The 25,217-nt window shown below is 45.5% G+C and overlaps 1 protein-coding gene across 1 annotated transcript in view; it reads right to left on the reverse strand.

Annotated features, from left to right (window-relative positions):
- The window catches only part of GDPD5 (glycerophosphodiester phosphodiesterase domain containing 5), a gene marked incomplete at its 3' end in the record, with an annotated part of 114,025 nt that overhangs the window by 39,759 nt on the left and 49,049 nt on the right, over window positions 1–25,217 (reverse strand). The window contains exons 2-4 of the mRNA XM_082013344.1: window positions 9,795–9,898; window positions 3,797–3,890; window positions 3,058–3,117 (exon numbers count right to left, since the gene is read on the reverse strand). Of these exons, the coding sequence (XP_081869470.1) occupies window positions 3,058–3,117; window positions 3,797–3,890; window positions 9,795–9,898 (258 nt within the window). The remainder of the gene's footprint in view (window positions 1–3,057; window positions 3,118–3,796; window positions 3,891–9,794; window positions 9,899–25,217) is intronic.

Consider the following 25,217-nt stretch of genomic DNA (forward strand, 5'->3'; position numbering starts at 1 on the left):
CTTTTCCACTATTGGAGGTACAGTACTGGGATAAATAGATCCAGGAGGGCACATCTCATGGGTGATCTCTCACTTTCTTCAGTGGCCAAAGGTATGGAACGATCAGGTGATTTGCCTTGCCAACAAACTGGATCAGAAACAGCCTGAATACAGACTGGGTCCTGCCAGGCAACTTCAGGAGACGATCCTGGATTCCTCTGGCCCTGCTGCAGCAGCCTATGATGCACCAGCGCTGTGGGGTGTTGGCGGACTTTGCTCAACTTGACTCTCCAACGCTTCTGTGCGGGGATAAACCTTGAACACACCCAACAGACAACGAACATTGCACTTCAGTAAAGGGTGAACACGTGTGCAAGCAGGGCTGTGCATGCCCATCACTAAGCAATCATCTCCGAGATGGTTCAGCACAACTTTGTACATGGATGTGACTTCACCTGGGTCTGAAATAGCAACAGCTGTGCAGTCAGCATCCAAGCCATGTTGACACAGCAGTTATAACAGATATTGCAGCTTGAGAAGAGGCACTCAATGACAGAGATGGCAGAACAAGACACAGTCCATCAGCCACCTGCCCCCAGCATCCCTCTCCCTCCACGCGGAAGCATTCAGAAGCCTGAGCAAAGCGGTCAAAAACGAACATGTCACCTCCATTTTGAAGGTAAAAAGTTCAAACCGTCAAAAACTGACATAGAAATAACGCCAGCTATAAAGACATAAAATCTGGGCTGTCTGTCAAAAATAGTTCACCATTCTCCGCCTCTCCGTCTGGTATCTCAGGCTCTGCTGTACTGCATGCCTGCTGGATTAAAAGGATGCTGCTGCTCTGAGTCCCAATCTCATGGACTGTCTAGATCCAAAATATGTGTGGGAGACTTGGGTAGAAAAGGCCAACAGACACATAACAGTGAACTAACCATCTAGGTTGCACAGGACATCTCTAGACTGATTTCAGATTTACTCAATGCCTTAGACAAGCAAATAAAAACCCCACGTTCCCAACATTTACAGAAATCACTTTTGTTCATAAGGACAGGATTTCTTTTTCTACTTTATCCCTCAGTTCCCACCTGCTGCCCCTCTCCTGGCTGCCCACAGACAGGCATGCCAACAGCACAAGAGGTGTCCACAGGACAGCAGTGGCTTACCCTGAGCCTCCAGCTTTTGGGGAACATGAACATGGGCAGCAGAAGGGGCCAAGAGATCCAGCTGCCCCAGGTTGAAGAGGATCCCCGAGCCAAGAGGCTGCATTCAAGCCACCTGCTAACCCTAACCAACCCATCGCTACACATCCAAGGAAGGGTGGGATTCACTTGTCTATTTAAAAGATACCTCCCGGCCAGCTGTAATGGCAAGCCACACTATTTCAAGATTTTTCCTCATTAAGGACTCTGAATTAATAAAGCACAAAGCAATGCATGTGGACAATTGCACTTTGCCATGGGGCCTGGCACGCAATAGTCGCTCCGCTCCCCCATCCCGTTACCAGAGGGTAACACCAGCATACGACCTGGATTGGATCTACTTTTCATCCATTTTCTATCCCCCAAAACTGAAGTCCAAATCCAGCAGCAACAGAAGACTGTCAACTAGATTTCTGCAGTACAGCCCTAATTCCCCTTGATGCCGCTTGCCCTGTGCGGCACAGAGGCGTCAGGACACAAGCGTATCTCCATTTCACCATTTCCTCCTCCCATCAGCTCCAGTTTATTGCTTCTTACCCTCCACCACGCATCTCCAACTTGGCTTACAGCTCTTTTTGCGGGATTACAGGAGAAAACTGGAAGGAATCATGCTATTTGTACCTACTAGCCTTTCCTACATGCTTAAGCTATATTTGAAGGTAATTCAGCATGGTTGCAGAAAGAAGAATATTAACTTAATCCAGCCTCTAATCTCAACCCCCTTAGAAAACCGAGGGAGGTGTGGGGAAGGAAAGAGAGACAGAGCAACACGTCTTAGTTGTGACAAAAGGTGGACTTTTTTGGAAGAAGGGAAGGAAGGGCGGGTTTCTGTAGGCAAGAACTAACTGATCTCCACCAACACATTCCTCTTCTAGATTTACTCATTCAAACCCACCAGCCATCTGGAGCATGTCTGAAAAATACCATTTTCCCTCGATGAAGAAACATATGTCAGGCGCAAGAATCAACAATTTATTTTCCAGCAGCAGTCAGACAGCCTCCACCCCCTCTTTGCATTACATCCCCTGCTCCTGAGGAAGCATCTTTTCTAACAAAAAAAAAAAAAAAAAAAAGAAAAAAAGAGGGGGGGAGGTCTGTGCTCAACCTGTCCTGGGGGGGTAGTACATCTGCTCAGGCTCTGATCCTGCAAGACCTTGTCACATGCAGAACAACCAATTTCAGGAGGAACTCTCTATCGGCAGGTTCAGGACTGGTCCCTCAGTCACCTACTAGCAGATTGCCAGTCACAGCTGAATCCTGCCAAGCCATTTTCTTTGGCACTCTCTCCCCCCGCAGCTTGCTACATACCCTTCCCCTCCCCTTCTGTGCTCCAAACACCAGATCTGCATCTTCTCTTACATTTCACTACAAATTTTTTTCAAACTGCTTTACGTACAAATCAGGACCTCCTTGGGTTCCAGCAAACCACAACCTGCACATTGCACACCCCCAGTTTTAACACCTACATCTTCTCCCAAGGCTTTACTACAGTCAGTTCCTCCAAGACGCTCGTGAACAGCTTCACTTCTGCTCAGCCTCTCCTCTAGGGCTGGGCTCAGCATAGAAAGGAGTGCCAGAGCTGTTCATAACAGAGTAGCACCCTGAGCCGAGACCAAAGTCAGGCTGCTCTAATGACTGTCTTTCTCAAACTCCAGAAGTGAGTCCCCTGTCAGCAGGTACCCCAAAGCATTTTACCAACAAAGTTGTCCCCAGGCTTTGACTCAGACCTCTGAGATGGACACATGCACCACAGATATCTAAAGTTTATGCTTTTCCCAAAAACAACACAAAAGCAAGTACCGCATACACCCCACGCTCCTTAGACTCCTGTTTTATTGAGATCCTGCTCCTTTCCAAGATGAGAAGAGCCATTTACCTTGTGAAGCCAGTGCAGGTTCATTTGCTGTCCCACAGCTATGTGACATAGTGCTAGTATCTGGGAAGAAGAAATCAAGAGTCAGACAATGGCACATCACAACCATTAAGTGTTTGCATGTGCAGGACCACACCACCACGCAAAAAGATAACCAAAACAAGCCAGGGCAGAAAGCAGGGCTGGGGTGCGGATGGTCCAGCAGACAACACCTAGCTCATCTGTAGAGACAGATCCTCTCCAAAGCCAAGGATGTGGAGGGAAAGAGTTTGACCTTCAAGAGGCAGGGAGGTGAGAGTCTGGTCCATGGGTGCACAGCTCCCGGGACTGCAGGAGGCACTGACCACATGGGGCCAGGTACCAGCATGCTACCTGAGTGGACACCCCTTGAAGGTCCCAGTACCCTGGGATGAGGGGAAACAGTTTGCACATGTGATTAGCAGAGAGAACAAAGTGGGGTTGGGGACACACTAAGGGAAACAAAAGCTGCATTTCCCCTCAGGCCAACCGTACCACCAGTATCAGTGTCTCTATCTTTGCTCTTCATCATCTGAGGTCAAAGACCACACATTTTTCACTTTCTGTTTATTTTAGGCAACTTAAGGCTAAGAGAGAGAGAGGGAGGGACAGAAAAATCACCTCTGAAAGGAAAACTGCTCAAGTTGTAGGTAGACTGAGAAGTTCATGCCTCTTTTAAAACAAACGCACAAACCTCTAGGAAATGGCATTTTATTCTACTCACCAGTAACACTGTAATGTACGTAAAGCCAGCAGCAGTTGTTACAAGTATTGGAATGGACCAGTCACTCCAATATCCCATTCGGTTATATAAAAACCTGAAAGATACGTGTGAAGTACAGATTAAGAAGAGATTCAACACCATAGCAACGTCAGTAGGATGAGACAAAACTTTAGAAAATGTGTCATTCTGTTCCCACTGTACAGACGAGAGATAGGCAGCAAAAAGCACAAGTCACTCTGAAACAAAACCCAGGGTTTGAGAGTTGATCCTTCATGGGAAATTAAAATTAAAAACTAAAAATCATACAGGACCAGGGCTTGAGTTTTCAAAAGAATATTCCTTACAAACAAGAGAAAAGTATCCCCACATGTGGTGGTGTTTGCCTAAACAATAGATCCAACGCTGTCCCATGTTCTCATAGACTAATAAATACAATATAGAGATAGCATTAAGGACCGTGGAAGAAAATGAATGTTGATTGCGTAGCTGTGCTATATATTCAAAGCGCAAACTCTTTGCAGAGGGATGAGGTGACGGAAGAAGTTGGCTCTCCTGTACCTAGTGGAGACAGTCTCTTATTCTAACGGACTGTAGAGAAGGTCCAGTCCCGCAAGAGTGGATACTGTCAGGAGTTGGACTCAGGACTTCCCAAAACGGGGCTGGCTAAAGGAGCTGCATCCTTCTGACCTTCTCATCTTCAACTGACTGAAGGATGCCATCTGCCCAGCCTGAAGGATGCCTGTGGGGATTTTTGACTCAGTGGGTTCCCTTGTCCTGTCCTTCCATTTACCTTAAAGTTCTAAGTAAGAGACAGGCCATTCAATGGCTCCGTGATCCAACCTTGGCAAGAGGCAGCAGCAATGTCGCAGGATCACAGAATCATTAAGGTTGGAAAAGACCTTTAAGATCATCAAATCCAGCCGTCAACCCAACACCACCATGCCCTGAAGTACCACGTCTACATGTTTTTTGAACACGTTCAGTGATAGTGGCTCCACCACCTCCCGGAGCAGCCCATTCCAATGTTTGATCACCCTCTCAGTAAAGAAATTTTTCCTAATATTGAGTCTAAACCTCCCCTGGCACAGCTTGAGGCCATTTCCTGGTGCACTGGATGATCAGAGCAGGGACTGAAGCAAGTTTAGAGTAATGCTGAGGTACAGATGACATCCTACAGGTATATCTCCAAAGCATATACATCTCCAAACCAGCTTTAGTTCCTCTAGGCCATCACTCAGCGGTGAATTTCCCACAGTTTCGCTGCACACATGCAGAACAGCTGCCATCTCATCGAGGCTTAGCAGCACAAAAGCATAGAAGCCACATGTTTTTCCAATAGCCTAGTGGCTACAGCACTGCTCTAAAAACAGAGAAACCCACATTCAATGCCTGCTTTAGCTGTTGGGATTGCGGTGCTCTTCCCCCAGCACCTCTCCAACCAACAGGCAAAGAGGTAGGCTTCATCCTCCTGCTGAAGCTGATTTTCTTCCCTCCTCTCCTCTATTTACCCAGGTATCTTCCCCACTCTCAGTTATCAGGTTTTCCAGCCCTGTATTTCAGAGGGCAGGTTCAGCTCAGCATCTTGCGTCTCCTCATCACTGTCATAAAGCCAGTGGGCAACAAAAGCTTTATGAAGGGGAGCACCAGGCAAAGCAGACCATTATTCACAGCAGCAGCACGGTAAGGGACAACCGTCCCTTCTGCCGAGCAGTGGGTCTCAAATGTCAAATTTGCATTTAAATAGCAATATGATTCCCAGTAAAACTTCCCTGGACTCAGATTAGAGTCATTAAAGCACATTACAACAAAGCCACAGCAAGACACAAGATAGACTCAGTCAACTACCTTCCCTGGCCTGCAATGCTGAAGGGCACCCAGGCCCCACCACAGCAGGAGAGGGGCACCCAAATCCCAGAACTCTCCTTGCAGCTTCCCAGAGTTCAAGCCTTATCTGGATTAAAGCTTTTCCCAGTGGATTTTTAGAAAAAACATCATTAAGTTAACTTGGATTTGGGCTATTTTTATCTCCATGCAAATGCTCTGGTACAGCAAGGACAAGACAGTTACAAGGCTGGATGATGCAGTGGTACTGCTCACTCCTCACTGTAGGAAAGAAGCACATAACACAATAGACATTGGCCTTCAACATCTGACAACATGGGGCTCAGGTCATATGGTCCCACTAGCCTTCCTCGGCCCTACTTATTCAATGAACTGACCAAGGCGAGGATCCAGGGGATTTTGTTGCCTTTTTTGGTTACAACAGACAAATGCTGTGTGCAAGCAGGTCAAAGACTCAACCTCCTCCCCAACACTCAAATCCAGCATCATTCATCAGCCACAAACTCTGAACTGACACATCTATTCTGTCCAGGAGTAAAGCTCCCACGTAGGATCTGGAGAGAACACCCTTGGGCTCAAACATGACCCATGTCCAGGTTCTGCTTAGGGATTCAAAGAGCCATAACAAAAGGGATCTTGAGGGATTCAGACATGCTGCTGTTACTAAAAAAAAAGGGAAGAAAGAAAAGAGCTCTCCTCTGAAGTCTTTGTTCATGCCACCACCAAAAGCTTCCTTAGCTCAGCTTCAGTACATCTAAGTTTTTGGTCTGATGTCCCTTCAAGTGGCCTTCTGATAGCATCAGGTCTTCACTTGATGTGCAAATGACTGTTTTAAAATGCTGTTTCCATGGTAGTTATGAACCAGATGAGCCTTCTTCAGAACTAAGGAAGAAAAAATTTCCTACACAAACTTGCATTTATAGTCCTGTTCTAGAGGGAACACAGCCAGGTTCACAAATTATGTGTCCCATATCCTTCATTAACCAATGTTGAGTTTTCTGTTGCAGTACATCGCTTGCACACTGGAGATCTGAGGTACAAAGCAATTAAGCATAGACACCAAAGAGGGAAATGCCCAAAGCAATAAATTAAAAAAAAATAAATTACTTAAATTTAAGAGGTACAAAGCCCTTTCACTGTCAAGGACCTCATTGCATATTCAGCCTCGCAGAAGAGATATTAAAAGCCTGTAGCACTACATGCTGGGCTATAGTTTTGCCTACTCTGTCTAAAGCCCATTTCAATCCCAAAATAACCCCTTAAGTCTTTACAAGTTTAAAGGCCAAACACCCACATTTATGTGGGTAAGCCCTATCACTGCCACAGTTTAGTTAGGTCAGTTTGGTTTTACATCGACAAGTGTATCCACTGCTGGAGCCCAAACATGCTGCCTGACCTGCAGGTAGGGTTTGCTATGCTCATGTCTAGGTTTCTGCTACCTCTTAAGTTACCTCTGGTAGCTGCTCAGCAGCATTTAGCAACGCTCTGCACATACGTGTTAGGCAACGAAGAACATCCTAAAGAATTCAGGTTTCAAGTACCCTTTTAGCCAAAAGAACACAGAAGAGATAGACTACAGCGCATCATAGTTTCAACTAGAATAACGAGGCTTTACATTTGCACGCTAATAACCCAGCCAAGAAGGACCTGGGGTTACGGAGGACATGAGGTTGAATGAGTCAGAGTACCTCCACTGTGAGTCAAACCACATACTGGGTGGCATTAAGAGAAGTGTTGCCAGCAGACCAAGGGAAGTTGCTTTCCCTTCTGCTCAGCATTGGCAAGGCGGCAGCAGCATCACAGGGCCCTGTTTTTGGCCTCCATGTTGAAGGAGGATGTGGAGGGGGTCTAACGGACAACTACCAAACCAAGATGGTGAGGCACCCAGGGAAATTAGCTTACTAGGAAAGCTTGAGGAAGTCCTGTTTGGACTCACAGATAAGAGGCTGTAAGATAATCTAATTGCTGCCTACGCTGTCTGACAAACAGTTATGAAGATGATGAAATCAAACTCTTCAAGAGCGACAGACACTGTCACAAGGAGAAACGGCCCTTAGAGATTTGGGTTGGAAAATCTGCTCCCAGACTGTCATGCAGTGCTGTAAGAAGACAGAGAGGGGACGAGTCTTCATCCTTGGGGTTTCAAGGCTTCAGTCAACCTGGTCTAATGCTGGCAATAGTCCTCCTTTAAGGGGCTGGATGGACCTGATGTCTCCAGTGTTTCTTCACCTGCTGTGGTGGGACAGTCTGAAGAGCTTGAGTGTAGTTGCCTCCACACAATGTGAGGAAGGAGAGATCACGAGAGTGAGCTTCAGAGGGCAGTAACAAGCTCAGCAGCTCATCACACCAAAGTGACAGCAATTCTTCATCCCAGTGTCTCCAGGGAGCCCCTGCCAGCAGCTCGGTCTTCTAGGTCCTGTGCAGAGATGGTGTTTGCCCCAAAGAGCCCTTCCTCTAGTCTGAGAGAGGTCATGGCTTACAAATAAATCAGCAGAGAAGAGAGAGACAACAGGAACAAGTATCAAAGAAATATTGTCCACAAACAAGGCCCAGAAGCGATAGCCACTGAGGAACAGCAAAGATGGAGTCTCCAAGAGCCAGGACCTCACTGTGTCTTGTGAGCAACAGGCTCACCACCCTGTTGGGACCAAAATGATGTTTTCTTCTCCTTTACACCCCATCTGTCTGGGAATTTTTCCCTAATGACCGTTCTGTTTTAATGGAGCCCACACATCTGCACCGGGAGGGAAGAGGGCCAGGCTCAGCCTGAATGGATCTAGTGGAAATTGTTCCCCCTCTGCCTGGAACCGGTGTGGCTGTAATTAAAACCTCGCCCCATGTTATCATCCTCCCTCCCAGCCTTTCCGCAGTATTTCAGGCTGTTTTTCAGAAACCCTGCTGCTCTCCCCAACCTCTGGTGCCAGTGAGCGGAGCAGGGATCTAATTGGGGTTACGGCACATACAAAGCACTGACCCATTTTCAGTGATGAAGAGCAGCACTTGAACAGATGTAGCCCTGCTATTTTGCATCCAGAGTCTCTTCCATGAGTGTTGTGCACAAGAGGGCTTGCTTTTCCAGTGCTGTCAAATCCAGAATTGCTTCTGGCGTCTTGTACCCACTGGGTTGCATGGCAGGGGAAGGGGCTTTGGTCTGGAAGTGACGTGTGTGGCCATTTTAAAGCCCAAATACCTCTTGCATCCATTCTTTTTTTAACCCCTTAAGGCAGATTTAGCTTTGCACTGGAGCAGACTAGGAGCGTTTATGTTCTGTACTGAAGGTATAAGTTGAAAGAAAGGGGAGTTCCCAAATAGCCTTAACACAAAAACAAAAAAAATGCATTTTTTCATGCTAGTATTATAAATAATCAGGAGCAATGGTGATGGTTTCAGTTCTCAAAGTGTGGGTTTGAGCAAAGAGAAAAACCACACTCCTGGGAGGACACAGCTCACGTCATTAAGTTAGTAAACTCCCTCACACAACTTCAGCATTTAAAGCAGGCAATTTATTTAAGGGATCAACTGCCCACTGTGTTTTAAAATACAGTTTACATATTATCTTTGACAAGATGATGATGTCGAAGCGGTTTGGTTAGAGAGTCCAAGGTACTGTCAAAATGTTTTAAGATGCTGCTGAGATAGTAAAAAGAATAATAATTTCCAGTACTGGGGGGAGCTGGCAACACCCCAAACTTCCCACGACATCCCACTGGAAAGCTTGTTTTCTGCTCCTTCCAACTTCGCAAAATTTTCCACACCTGTGTCTGCTTCAGGCTGAATTTTTGTCATTTATATTTTGTGGAAAGTTTCAGCCAGATCGCTCAGCCACTTCCAAAAACATCCAACCATAGAAACAAACAAACAAACGCCAAAATACTCTGCATGATTTCAGCTCCACCTTTGTTTTTGCGTGCTGTTAACCAGGGAGCACACCTACCCCAACCTCCGTTACAGCCTCGCAATGGAGACGCGAGGACACTACATTGCAGACACACAGAAGAAGCTCTCCTTCAGTCTCACTTTCTATTTACTGTCATTTACAAGTCCATCTGAAGGACCCAAATGCATCCAATCCAGTGTCAAACAGTTCTTAGAGGCATATGATGGTAGCCAAATTTGTTACGGGCTTGCCCCTCCACAACAGGGAAACTCTACTCACCAGTTGATTTCATTGTAGTCATTGTGAACTTCCCACCAGAAGTAAAACCAGACCAGGGTCAGGAAGAAGGATGAGGTGAGGATAAGGAACCAGAGGCGCTCCCACTGCAGATGGAAAGAGAAGCCAGTGTTAACACTATCCCATTTCAGAGCCAGTGCCCCATCTTGTCCCACATCTCATCTAAAGGCTACTGAGGTTGGATGAAGTAACGAGACATTTCCAAGGGCACGTTTCAGACCTTTCTCCCCTGGGGAGGTGGAAGATCCACCCCTCATCCCCAGCTCTGGGCAGTCACTTACGCAGATATATCTTATGTAGGGCTGGGACAGCATTTCTGCAGCTCTCGGGGCATGTGGAATGAGGGAGCATTTCTAGATACAGAGCTGGGTGTTTTGTTTGGTTGGAGTTTTTTTGTTTGTTTGTTTTGGTTGGGTTTGAGACAATTGTTTAATTAACTTTTCCATTCACAAGTGAGAGATGCAAAATGGCATCTTACTTACCCATGGGTTCAGCCTAAATAACCAAGTAGTTATCACACAGCAAAGAGTAGACAGCAGGTTAGAGATGCTACTACTACACAGACATATGAACTCCTTCCCCCAGGGCACTCAGATCCTGCAGAGCCAAACCACCCATCCGCAACATTTATTCCCACCACCACCACATATGCAAGTGCTTTGCAAATAATACGGCAGGAGGAGAGACCACACCAGCATCGGCTGGAAGAGATCTGCACCGACATTCAGTTTTGATGAATGTTGCAAATACTACACCGCTCCTCAAAAAAAAAAAACCAAAAACATCTGTTCAGTGCCCCACTTCAATAGCATGGGTAAAATCCTAAACCACAAGAACATCCATGAAGAGAACAGTGTTGCAAGAAAACCGTCCCTAACCAGCACCATTTCCACATGCTCCTTGTTGGTTTTACTCTGCAGGCATTAAATAATTCACACGTGTTTCTGTTTCAACTAGCATCCAGTCTGTTCAGAACAAAACACTGAAAGAAATTCTTTATGGAAAATATTCAAATAAATCTTCTGTTCTCAGAATGAGCAAGAAGGGATGGAAAACGAAAAAGTGTATGAGCAACTCTACTACTCTAATTTCCTTCTAGACCCTGAGCACAGCATGAATCTCTTCTGAAAATGCCCCTTTCTCTAGTGAACTGTCTCATGGCTTTTCAATTATGCAAAACAATGTAACCAGTATAAACACAGTTTTGGTGATATAAGAAACACTACTATTCTCTGCCTTCCCTCTCCATCTTAAGGGCTGAAGCTATTTACTTGACCATGTATTGACTGTTTCATCACGCGTCACCCTGGATACCAATCTTGTGATACAGCTCTTCCTTGTATTCTCTGTCTCATAAAAAGTGCCAAAAGAAAAAGAAAGAAATAAAAAGGGTTGGAATTATTTAATTTTTGCTGTGCCAAAAATTATGTTTTCTGTTAGAACCTCCAAATTCTTGGACAGGGGTCATGGTTAAATCTTTTCTTCAACTCAGCCCAAGTTTGTCATCCAACTTGGATCAAACCTCAGGTGTCTAATTCTCATGCGGGACTTTGTGGTCCAGATCAATGGGCCAGGAGGGACCAGGAGGAGGTATGAGGGGACTTCTACAATGCAACTACTGAGTACATTCAAAGCCATGTGGCCAAACTGCTCTGCCATGAGCTTAGAGACTATCGCTCCTCGCCTCATGCACAGATCTGCACCTACATGTACAGCTGGGCTCCTGGAGGGAAAGCACTGAGGCTGGAATGGGAATTTTCCCCCAAAACGCCCTACCTTTGGTAGCAGGATGCCAGGCACAGCATTTACATCAGCTCCATAGCCAACACCAGTCTTCCCCAGTCCCAAAAGCAGCAGCAGTGGAGAGATGTTGCATCTCTCCACAATGAACCTCCTCCATACCGACCACCACTGCACAACCAAGCCAAACCTTTTCCACCAAAAAGTTTCAGATTAAAATCCACCCATGCAATATTATATAAACACCCAAACCAAAACCCATTCACGCTTACGCTCCATCCCACCGAGATTCCCCAGGAGAAAGCAATCACTAACCTTTTTGGCAGACTATGACTATTTTCTCCTGGATGCCTTCCAGTCTGCAGATTTCCAAGCTTTCAGATCTCACTTTCCCTATTGTTTACTGGTTTTTTCCTCTCCATTTGGGTCTAACACCTCCTTGCACCTATCAGCAACACTGCTGAATTGGTTAACTGGACAGGTCTTTGCAAGGCAAGTGAGGTTTAAAGTGTCTCAAGTGCTGAGGACCAATGTTGCTACAAAAAAAAAAATCCTCCAGCTCTTTAAAGGTCATTATGGGATAAGCTTGGCCAGTATTCATGCACTGGATGACACTGATGTGACAAACAAGCCAAGGAAAACATTTCAGAACACATTTGGGCTTTTTTTTTTTTTTTTCTTCCCCCCTCATTTCCATGCAAGTAGCATAGCCTGTGTCAAACGCTCCAAAAGCTATTTCTGGTCTGTCCTTGATGGTGCACTTGCCAGATATATTTGCAGGGCTGATTTTGTGAAAACCCAGTCAAATTCTTCAAGGGTTGACATAGTTCAGTGAGTTCAAGCACAGTTCTGGGTGGGCTTTCAGAAGAAAAGGGAACATCTTCCCAGCCCCACTGATGCTATTCAGCACAAACTGACCTGAACCTACATGAATCTGACCTACATGCACAATTTTTTGGATTTAGCCTGGGTCCTCTACAACCTCCCTCAAACAGCCCCTCATCAGAAGAGCTTTAGAGGCCCCTACTTTGCAAGCTCCCACATGCTTTAAAGCAAGGTGAAATCTGCAATGTGCAACAGCTTCAAGCCTCTACTGCCAAAAATAAAGACTTAAAATCATGTCATCCCAATCACAGCCACAAGTAGGCGGAGGAAACGGTGCCACTTCACCTACAGAAACTCAGGCAGAACCACCAGAAAGTCTGAAGGTGCTTGAAAAAATGTCCACATCTTCAACTCCGTGAGATTTTATAAACAACTCAGCACTAACATTTTTGGCAGTTGTTCTAGAAAACTTTCCCTTCGGCACCCTTCCCTTTTGGTTTCTCCCTCTTCCTACAGGAATAAGATGGACATGCTCACTAGCTATCAATTACTGACATTGAGCTTAACCATGTGCAGCTCACACAGCACTCAGTATATTGTCCTGCAAATGAACTTGACCAAGCACATCTGTATTAGCACCTTCATTCCTGTCAGGATGTATTTTGGAAGTAGCTCACCCTTTTGTCCTGCATTCTGGTTCACATGACTGAAGGGCTTTGGGTGAAGCTAAACCAGAAGATGTGCTCCAGGAGCGAACCCAATGCATGTCAACCACCAATGGGCACTCAGTCCACAGGACCAGATTAGAGCTAGTGCTAAATGACCACACCACCACCTTCAAAATGCTTCTACCATGGGTGTCAGGATCTCAGCATCAACTATGTCCTTCCACAAACATCTTCTCTTGACCCACACCACTTGCTAACAGAGATGTAGCTATGATGTCTTACGGAATGGTACAAAACAGTATCAATCTCATTATACCTACATTTAATTTTAAAAGAAAGCATTAAATGAAGAGTCACCTTTTTTCCTCCAGCTAAATGGCCAGGGAGGACACATACCATGCATTCAGTTAACCCCCAAAAAGCCAACTGGTAGATGGACTAAGCCTTCGCAGAGCACATCCACTGGGATGGCCACAGCCCAAAAAAGGATGGAGTATCAATTAAAGAGAAGTGACTTTGAAGTGAGAGTCAGGCACAAGTTGAAGATTTTGCACTGCAGAAGCACTTTCAAAAACAGGCATCTTGCACATACCACTGTGCTTGTGAACTCAGGTCTATTGTGGGGCCAGTTCTGGCAATGGGGGTAAGATTTCTTACTCCAAGACTATCTACAGACATAATCAGAAGAGCCCCAAAAGGCAACAACTGAAGACTGAGACAGGTTACCAAGTTGCAGTTTGTCAGTGATTTTTTTTTTTTTTTAAGTCACAGAGTCCTTAAAAACAAACAAACAGAAGATCAGCATTTCATCCACACTCTGCACCACTTCTGCGCATCCCCAATCCCCACCCTATATCAGGTGGCGACATAAACAACTCCAGAGTAAAGGATGATGGCAAAAAAAAAAACAAATTAAATGAAATTGCCACAGAAGGAGCCAGTTTGTGATTCAACTGTGAAGGTGGCTCATACATTTTACCTGCTCTCACGCTGCAAGTTTTAATCTCACTTGTTAGAAACAGCCCTGAAATTCACATCACAGAGGACAGAAGACTTTTTTTTCACTTTGGAGATTAGTTTTGGTTAACTGAAGTCTGTGCCAGCCTCCCTTGCTGCCACTCCTTAAGACAGATGAAGGTCACAGCATTATTTAACACCTGGCACCGGTGGCACAGGAAAGCAGAGAGGCTCAGGAAGATTATTTTATTTCCCGTAAAATCTGTAGAAGATATTATGAAGTTCATCTACATACACACTCCCACCTACCCCTCCTACAGGGACTATTTCAATTTAGTCAAATCTTATGTTAGAAACGATGAGATTTCTCACCCATTTCTACATTCTAGATGATTGCACATATTGCTGGAAGACGTAGAATCACAGAATAGAATCATAGAATACTTTGGCTTGGAAGGGACCTTTCAAGGCCATCTAGTCCAACCCCCTGCCATGAGCAGGGACATCTTCAACTAGAGCAGGTTGCTCAGAGCCCCGTCCAGCCTGACCTGACATCTTAGTGTGACACTATTTGTAAACCAAAGAAATTTGTCAACCAACCCATGCTTTTTGAAAAGTTTCTTTAGAGAAGGTACCCTGGCTGTCACTGAAAAATGATCCTTGCCCAAAACTAGCCACGCACAGAGCTAACTCACATTTGTCTACCACAGCTACTCCCTGCTGAATTACGGGGTGAACAAAACTCAGTTCTGTGCTGTTCTAGAGCGACCAGAACCATGCCCATTAAATCTGATAATTTACTTGATGAACCTTTCATGAAGCCTTTAGATCACCAAATTGGCCATTATTCTCCTAAAAAGCAGATCAGCACAGCATCAGGATCTGAACAGAATGTGATTTGAACTCAGAACAGAGAAGGAACAATTAAGATCTTAAAATCAAGATCTCCCAGAGTGAGACTTCATTGATCAGAAGTGGCTATCATTGCATTTACCTGTGCCTCTCTTCTTGAGGTTTAAATATTTTTTTAATAATTAAGCTATTAGAAAGTGTGTCCCAAGCCTTGTCTGGGGCACACAAGCAAAACAGGGGGGTACAACATGTTGTGAGATCACATTAAATTGCTTATTTACTACTAAGTATATTCCCAAAGGTCACTGAAATGCTGTGCAATGAGCTAAGCTGCCCCCCTCGCTCCTCCTCCGCACCCAGCCGGAGGAGGAGGTTGTCTTGGCTCCAAGGTCTGCTCCGTTAAAGCCAAGAAAAGCCAGGGCTAGAGCCAGTTAATTTGCTGGCAGCCTATGGATGAAGCAGAGCATAAACATTTAGCTTCCCTGAAGTTGCTGGAGTCACCCCAGTTGACGCTAGTCCTGAAATGCCCTCCTCCACCTGCGGTGGTTGCTGGAGACCTCTGCCAGCTCATCCCAAGTGAGCAGCAGGGACATTCTTGAGATGTGCCTACATCTCCTGGCCTTGGGATAGAGCTGCAGGAGCCACTCTGAAGTAAACCCACCGCCTCCAGCATCCTCCCTGGCATCCAGAAGCAACATAGAGTTTCAAAATGAATTGGAAAGAGAGAAGCCTGCTTTGAACTATGAATGGGTAAGAGGAAATGCCAATGCTGGATGGATTAAGGGCTCCTTTCCTACATGGATTAGCTCATAGCAAACAATGGCCCAGCAGTCGGCGTAGGAGAAGTTGGGTCCCTTCCAACTTGTGCATCCCTAGAAGCTTTCCAGTGAAGAAGTCACACGCCACGGCTGTAATGGTGTGACTACCCCGGCTCATACCTCTGTAGTTAATCATGGCAGCTCACCGATGGAAACAGACTTTTTTTTTTTTTTTTTTACAGTCCTACTTTTGATACACATCCAACTGTGAGGACTGCACAGACACTTAACACCAAACCCTCTGTGGCAGTAAGTCTGTAAAGCTCTCCCAGAGCAGCTGAAACAACAGTGAGCAAGATTTCACCTAAAGGGCCTTTAAATATAGGGATGAGCATGTGGCTGCTTGGAAGTGAGAAGATGCACAACAAAACAGATTTCTTGATTAAAAGATATTTTCTTTAAAAGACTAGAAGTCAGAAAATGATAACAGCTCTACACTAAGCCACCACTGAGACCAGTCAGAGGAAACAACATACAGTTTTGTGGAAGAAGTTTAGAGAAGCGCAGCAAGCGAGGTACACTAATATTCTTTTTCACAACGCCCCATGAAAACCTTTCACCAAGAGCATAAGGGGGCTTAAAAGACAGGAAGAATAAACCTGCATTCACAATTCAAGTGAGTTGGCTCTGCAGGTGCCTTGGTCTTTTAACAATAGTCAATAAAACAGAAGACCGTTCTTCGAAAGAGTGGCTTAAACAGCAAAATGAAAAAAAAAAAAAAGAGAAAAAAACGACTATTGATTCCCTTCAGACTTAAAGCTCCCTTAGCCTGGAGGGCCCCAAACCAAGAAAGATCATCACTAACATTTACAAAGAGATGCCAAAAACCCTACACCACAGAGCAAGGAAAAAAAAAAAAAAAAGAACAAAAGCCCTTCACCACAGACCACTATGTGAAGACCCAACCTCCACTTGAAGGACAGAAGAGACAGGTAGCTTTTGCTACCGACCGGAAAGGCAGCGTGACGGCAGGGAGGCTGAAGGGCAGCAAAAAAGATCAGAGGAGCCCACTAAAATCAATAGAAAAACTCCAACTCCCTTCCCTGCATTCTGGCTTTGAACCAAAAACTCTTTTATCGCTAGATTCATTATTTCAGGGAAGGGGATAAACCAAGTTCCCTTTCAATCCTGCATTCTTCTCAGCTGTTAATTTATATTTCACACTGCACCAGGAAATCACTCGTCATTAAATGTTATTGGCAGAGCAGACTCCTTCCGCGTCTCGTTGCTGCTTCAAGCAGAGCTGAGGTTTATTCTGCCAAACTGTTCAGAGATCCCCTTCCTCCTTTTAAACACATCTTTTTTCAACCTTCCTCTTCAAATAGTTGGCTTTCCAAATCCAAAACCAGAGGGCTTTATGGTCCCATGTTTGGAAAGGATCAGTGCAAACCAGAGCCATAAAAACATCTGACTCACTTCTCCACACTAACACTGAGTTATAATAAACGTTGTGCAGAGTAATCCAACCTAACAAGTTAGTTAAAATTATTTTTCCGTTTCACATGCTGATAAGATCTGTGTTATGGTCAGAGGTTTCTGTGATCAGAGACATTAAGCCTGTTTCTAATAAATATAACCAGCTACTGAAAAAATGTGGAAGGAAGTCAGTCCACACCGAAAAAATAGCACGTGTATTTAATAATTCTTGTCCAGAGTAGCTATAGGTATCTACGCATGTGTGAGGCTATATTGGTCTCCATATACAGTCAACCAGAGGTTTGCTTCAAACAAAGGTTTCAATTAAATGATCTAAATTTGCTCTGGAGGAAGCTGGCCCTCTTTTTTGGCTAAGTAAAGAGCTTCTGAAACCACCTTTGAACACCTACAACTACATAATGTGAATATCTCCCCACCATCCAACCCATGGGTCTCTTTCCATCAAAATTAATAGAAACATGTTCCACCTCCAGTCCTCATGACTGGAGAGGATTTTCACAATAACTTTGTGTACAAGGGGTGCTAAACAATCTCAACTTTCAGTTTGCCTCCAGCATCCCTGCAAATATCATTATTCGATCCAGGACCACGATGGGCCATGCAAGGCAGCAGACGTGCTTGCTGGAGAACCGCTCCCAGCATAGCTTGTGCTCCCCAGCTAGAAATGAAGGAGCAATTGAAGGGATAGACTGGTTTCTGGAACTGCCAGTCATCCGAGATGAAGAGGGCTCTTGTTCAAGCCAAAGTGCCTCTGGGAATTCATGGCTTTCAGTCTTTGCGGTGGACCTTACCTATTCTCCGTTTCCTGAACACAGTAAACCTCCTGTTCATTCATTAAAAATAATTAAATAAGTAAATAAAAATCAAACTAGAGTAGGAAGAAGCTTTTAGACAATGTCTTCCCCCCCTTTTTTGTTTGTCAGAAAAATTCCAGTTGTGAAAAACAGAAACTTTTTATAGGAAATATATCATTTTAAAGCAATTTCTTGCTGAAGGGCATCTCATCTTGAGGCTGGAATTTCTGACCAGAGGAAAGAGGAGGGAGACTCAACGGCTCTCCCAAAACCTGGCAGCTCTTCAGTCAGGACACGCACAACAGATGGAGAATAACAACATGTGGATCTGATCACATACACAAAAAAACAGGCATCTTTCTCTACTTCCACCTTTCCAACGATGCTGCTGGAACAATTGCAGCTGCAAACTGAGCAATATGGAAAAGTCAAAGGAGAAAAAACACAAGTCTGGAGGGGTGATGTGACATGCTGAGGACAGGAGCAAATGACAGCCTGGTAACCCTAGCTACCGATCTCATTTGGTTTTTATTTGCACACAAACTCAGCCTTGGGTCCATACTCTGTTGACTTCAGTCTTCTCCCTGTTACAGGTCACATCCATAGTTGGACAAAACCATCCTACATTAGTCCTGCCCTGCCAGCACTATGATCTACCCAACAGATATTTTAAACGGTTTGGTTGATTTAATGCACCCTGATCAGATCAGCTTACAATTCCAAGGACATCATCCCAGAGCAAACCAGGGTCACTCAATTTTGTTAGAAGTACATCAAAACCACTAGAGCAAGTAGTAAGTTCAAACAAGTTACGTTAGTACCTTCATAGCTCCACACAGATCAGATGTCCAGATGCCCACTGGCTTCCCTTGGGCTATGGTGAGGTCTCCCTGAATCCTTTCTCTGTTCTTGGCCCCATCACTACACGACTAAACATTTCATCTCCCATCACTACTTTTAAATTCAAGCCTTCACCCAAGAAGAAAGTACTTACCAGTTTAAACACAGAGCTTTCAAAAGAGCTAAGCTGAATTAACCAGAGCAGCCAAGAAACCTATAGGATGCATCTCATCTCCCCACCACAAGATATTTATCATTTCCCCGCAAGACACTGTAAATCTCCGTGCTGAAAGCTTTCCTTTCAGACGGCATTCACAGAGACATCCAGGCCCTCAAACGCACAAATGTAGCAAGAAAGAAAATGTACTTTATTTTCCTGCAGTGCACACTGTCCTTGTGGCCCTAATTATCCATCAGCCCAGGCACCTGCCTTTAGCAAAGGAATGGATTCTGTTTGAAGGATCAAGGCCATGCAGTCCTAAAAAACTGCTCTCTACCTCAAGAGCAAATACAAGAGCTGGACTCCAACTGGAGCACCACCATGACTTGAGTGTGTTTTCAGGTCATTTAAATTCACTCCCAGGTACAATGAAGAGTTTATTAATGAGTCGTCACTACACTATTATCTGACATTTTCAAGAATCAGTTTCCTGCAGGCATTTATCAGTATTAGCTTAGAGCAGAAAGGAGGCGAGCTAACATTTATCCAGTGAATACAAAGGAAAAATTGATTCTTCATTTCCAGATTACCCGTTTGGACCTCATTCGAACACACGAAAGAAAATCTTCTTCAAGTTATTAAATCATCTCTGAAGATGAAAGATGACTACATCTCCCAGCTGCACCCATTAGAACTAGGAACTGAGGATAAACAAGAACAAATATCAGCTGGAGCATTTTGTCAATGTGCACAATACTTCAGTTCCTACAGTGAAGTTATAAAATTGCATTAATAACTCATGGTATGTGAATGCATAGTCCTTAAAACAGCGACTTGCGTACTATAAACGTGAACAGTTTTCCATCACAGCTGATTTTGAGCTCATTAGCTCTGATCAGTGTCAAAGATCAAATGCAGATCCCAATAAACAATTAAAGATAAAGTAACTGAGGCAGCAAGGGACCTCTGGCAGGCTCTGCTCTAAAGTCCTACTCAAACAGGGCCAGCTCAGGTCAGGCTGCTCAGGACAATGTCCCAACAAGGTCTGAATGTCTCCAAGGATGGAAATTCCCACCCTCCTCTGGGTCACAGAATCGTATAATAGTTTGGGTGGGAAGGGACCTTTCAAGGCCATCTAGTCCAACCCCCTGCCATGAGCAGGGACATCCCCAACTCGAGCAGGTTGCTCAGAGCCCCGTCCAGCCTGACCTGGGATGGTTCCAGGGATGGGACATCTACCACCTCTCTAGGCAACCTGGGACAGGGTTTCACCACCCTCAGTGTCAAAAAGTTCTGCCTTAGATCTAGTCTGAATCTTCCCTCTTTTAGTTTAAAACCATTACCCCTTGTCCTGTTGCTACAGGCCCTGCTAAAAAGTCTGTCCCCATCTTTCTTCTCAGCCCCTCTCAGCCCTGGCAGCTGCAGGAAGGTCTCCCCGGAGCTTCTCTGCTCCAGGCTGAACCCCACCCCAGCTCTCCCAGCCTGTCCTCCCAGCAGAGCTGTTCCAGCCCTCGGAGCGTTGCTGGGGCCTCCTCTGGCCCCGCTCCAGCAGGTCCATGTCTCTCCTGTGCCGAGGGCTCCGGAGCTGGACACAGCACTGCAGGGGGGTCTCCCCAGAGCGGAGCAGAGGGGCAGAATCCCCTCCCTCACCCCGCTGGCCACGCGGCTTTGGGGGCAGCCCAGGACACGGTTGTCTTCTGGGCTGCGAGCGCACATTGCCAGCTCCTGTCCAGCTTTTCATCTACCAGGACCCCCAAGTCCTTCTCCATGGGGCTGCTCTCCATCCCGTCACCCCCAGCCTGTGCTGATACCGGGGGCTGCCCCGACCCAGGTGCAGGACCCTGCACTTGGCCTTGTTGAGGAACACTGGGTCCTGCTGCAGGGTTTGACCACCCTCATGGGGAGTAACTTGCCTACTATCTAACTGGAATTTCCCCTGATACAGCTTGTGTCCATTCCCTCTTGCCCAGCTCCATGATCTTCTCTACAGCCACTGTTTAGATAGTTGCTGAGAACAGTAAGATCCCTCACTTCTCCTGCTGCACAACCCCAGCTCTCAGCTTCTGCTTGTATGGCCCAGGCTCCAGGTCCAATCAGCCTGGTAGCCCCACTGGGCTTGCTTCTGTCTGTTATTGCCTGCTTGGTTTTTGGGGAGCCCTAAACAAGACTCAGTGCTCAGATGTGGTCTCTCAAGTGTCAATAGAGAAGAAAACCCAAGTCCCTCAAGCTTGCTGCACTGTCGCTATTACAGCCCAGGATACAAATCAGCCTTCATTGCCAGAAGTACATCCAGTAGCTACATCTCATATTGCAGAGGGCTATAGCAAAGAGAAAGTACCTTGAACTCCAAGAATTTGAAGCATTTAAGTGAGCAAATCAATATACTTGACTAGCAGATATTGACCTACCAGACCTTAGGTACATTGGGAACAGAGTCAAGGTGCCTGGGCTTCAATTCCCTCACCTTAAAGAGGCTGCAGAGGGCTCAGGCTTTCATCCCTTTGTTGGATTTAAGACTTGTGAACCCAAGAGAGAGCAGGCAGCAGTCTGCAGGACTCCACAGTGCATCAGTCAGCTCTTACAGTACGTTGTAACCTGTCCAAAGGCTTCATTATCTCTCCAGCTAACAACCAAGACCATGCACATCTGGTGCAAAACTCCATTTGAACACATTCTCCAGCTCTTGCTTTTTACTCTTCATCCTCAACTTTCTCTCTTCTCCCCATCCTTGCTTAGTACTTCAAATCTTGTAAGGTGTGGGACTTTTTCCATTCAACTACAGCCCTCAGGCAGGAGATGGACTGATTGGAAGGATACATCTGTCAACACAAACTATTTGAGCCAGTCTGGCCACTTCATCAACACTGCAAAGGTTTTGGCTGATTCACTACTCCTAGGTAACACACTGCAGTGCTGCAAGAGAGACATCTGCCAATAAATAAATGGGAAGAAAAAGGAAGAAATTGGGTCTAAGACAATGGGTCTGAAGTAAGGAGGAGGAAAAAAAACATTCCTACCATTCTGGCTGCTGAGGTTTCCATAGCTAACCAGATGCTTCCTAAAGTCATTGCACATCTCAGACATATCTTACTTGATTATTGTAAAGACTGGGCTAATAACTCTCTCCACACCTTGTTAGAGAAGGCCATGAATGAGATTTCTGAGCTGTGACACGTTCCATTTACAATTCAATTTAGCAGGTCAAAGAAAGTGGCAGAGAGCATATTATTGAAATATGCGTTCCTGCTGGGGCTGCCGTAATTGAACTGTAGATCAACAGATGCAACAAAAAGAGAGCCAAATCTCTAAAAATAACACTATTACACTTTGTAAAACACCTCGGCTCCCAGCCTCAAAAAAACACAACCAGAACAGCCAGTCAGCCAGGACCGTTAATTTTCCCTCCAGGCTTCAGGGCTGGAAGCCTGAAGCCTTGCAAAGCCGAGGCGCAATCAGGCAGCTCTGCTTGCCCAGGTAGCAAGCAAAGGGATAAAGACATGCAAAGGGGAAACCCATGCGTACCTGCCCCTCCTTCCCCCCACACTCTGCCATTACAGAGGACCGGTTTCTCTCTAGGTGTACTTCACTGAACAGAGGCAACATCTAACTTGCACCCCAGCAGCTGTATTCATCACAAAAAACGCTGGCAGCTCTCGACGGTGCTGCGACGGGAATTCCTGCGCCGTTCCAGAGACGGTGCGCAGCTGGAGCCAGGGCTCTTTCTGGCTAGTATTGGCCCCAGGGGACTTTCTGCAGCAATAATAGCGTCCTGGACAAGCTCTGCCTCCTGCAATTACATCTGCCCACTTTCATTCAGCCCAGAGGTAAAGAAAAATCCCTTAGGGAGCCTCTGGTTTATAGGAAAACAGGACAGAGTGATAGGGGTTCCCCAACCTACCCCCCCAGCATGATTTACTCTACTTTCACAGCTCCTGACAAAGTGTTTTTAATCTGCTATGTCTTTCCCAAACAACGTAAGCAGCGATACCCAGTGCTCCTGACTACACTAACAAGGATTCGAGCATTGTACTAGAGTCCCCTCCGATGCATTATAAACCTATTACTGATGCTGATGATGCCCTGTTCCCTTTCTCTTTAGCAAACACTTCGCATATTTGGAGGCTGAGGGAGGCAGCTATCTTTTCCAGTCTTTCAGTCTCTTGTCTAGTCTAGCTGTCTGGTCTAGCTCTTTTAGTCTCTACTGATAAGGCTCATCTAGGAAAAAAAATAATAATAATAATACAGCCCATCACTCTTGCACAAGCCAACTGGATGAGGTCCAAGCCTTGCCTGAAGTGGAGCACCTTGCTGGGCACAGCATCCCTGCTGAGCTCTCATCAGCGTCAAGCGGCAGGACTGCATCCTCGATGCCTCCCGAGCATTACTCCTGAGTTATTACTGCTAACACAACCCACCCTCATGCTAGTCCTTTTCAGGGCCACTTGGCATCGTTGACCTGCATTCAGCTTATGGTTTACTTTAATTAAAGCACTGACATCCTGGAGCAATAGGTTTTAAGATTAAAAATGCATACATGCAGGTTGAATAAAAAAAGGACTATGTAAGTTAACTGAGAATAGAGCCAGTGGACACTATTAAATGTAATAGCCTCAGCACCACCTCTGACTCAAGAAAAACTGATTACTACAAGGAGGATCATTTTGTGCACATCTTGGGGGTTTTGGAAGGTCTTTCCCTAGCTGTCTGCTTCTGGTCCCAATTGGCAATAGGACATTTGGCTAGATGGGTCCTATACCAGGCCTAGAAAAGATTGTAGTCATTAAAACCCCCAGATACCTTCAAGAAAGCCGTAGCCCAACCACCCTACATCTCAACAGATCACTCACTCCAGAGGAAAAAGCTCTGCATTTGCCCTTGTTGATCCTATTTCTGCCCTGGTCCCAGACTGCTTTTGCAGTTTGTCCAGCTCAGTCTAATCCCAGGCTCTGAGGTGCCTCCATCTCTCTCTCATTTGGGACTTATGAATTTAATAAGCATGGCTTTCATTAAGAAGAATGGTGGATAGAATAAATACTGAATATTTATTCCTATTTAAAGGGAATTACTGTATTTCAGGAGTGTATACAGGAATTCTGTTGTAAAACGCTCTGATCCAGAGCAAATAGTCCTATCCCAAATAGTCTGATACAGATGTCAAATAGATTAAAGGATGAAGGATTGGACTAGGAGAAGAAACAGCCAGTAAGATTATTCCTTGTACAATTTCTTTCCCTTACATCTAACTCTTGGCAGCACATGTCTGCAAACCAAACTCTAAAAATGCTACTTCATCATGATGCTTGGCACAGACCACATACACACACACACACACCCCCCCACACCCCCCCAGATTTCTTTGGTGGTTGAAAGAGTGAGAGCATCACCAGCCAGTGCTGGAAGATGAAAACCTGACAGTAAGAGAGGCAATGGCTGCCATTCTTGATATCAATATGAGGTCTTCCAACCTTCCCTCAAGAGGAAAGACAAGCAGCCTTTAAATTGAAAGAGGGGGTTGTCAAAGGGGAGATACACGGAGAGCGGGACAAGATGTTCACAAAATGACGAGGAAGCTCACCCTGGCAATCTGAAAGGACTCCTGTACGGCACCCCAGATTAGACTCTGTTTGGGTCTAGGAAAATCTGTCTTGGCTCCCTGCTTTATAAGAACAACAGAGACCAACACGTCGTACCTCCACACAAGGTGACAGGCTACGCCTGCAAAATCTGCCATCCCCAAAGCCAAGCTTGTCTCGCAGTGGTCATTTCAGTCCACCTGCAGAGAGGGCCATGCCTGCACCAGCAGATGCCAAAGGAGAAAGCTAAACTAGGAACATCAACAAAAGTGGTGCCAAAAGGCAAGCCAAAACGTTTCCCCACATGGAAGTCCACATAAGCTTTCTTCTCTTTCCATCAGTGTCACAAGTAACATGCAACGGCAGCTGAAAAGGGCATTTGCAAAGGCAGACTACCGAGCTACCCTTCCTGACGGGTCAGCTGGACCCCAGCTGAGGACAGTGCCAAGGAGAGCTATAAAGCAGTAGATATCTAAATGTTTGTGTTACTCAGAAATCACTGTCTGGCACAAAAGTGACGGCACAAAAGTGACAATGAAGGCACAAAAATGATGATGACAATAAACAAAAATTATTGGCTAGTAAAAGCTGCAGCAAAGCCACAGAAGACCTGACTTATGCAAGGTCCCCTTTCCACTTTCCAGCAACTCTGACAAATCACTCATCACTGTTGTGGCAACTGGGCATTTTCTGTGACGTTTCTAACTGGCACAGCAAAGTCAAGTTATATAACAACCACCC

Source organism: Phaethon aethereus (assembly GCF_964289735.1).
Source record: "Phaethon aethereus genome assembly, chromosome: 1".
NCBI classification, from domain to species: domain Eukaryota; kingdom Metazoa; phylum Chordata; class Aves; order Phaethontiformes; family Phaethontidae; genus Phaethon; species Phaethon aethereus.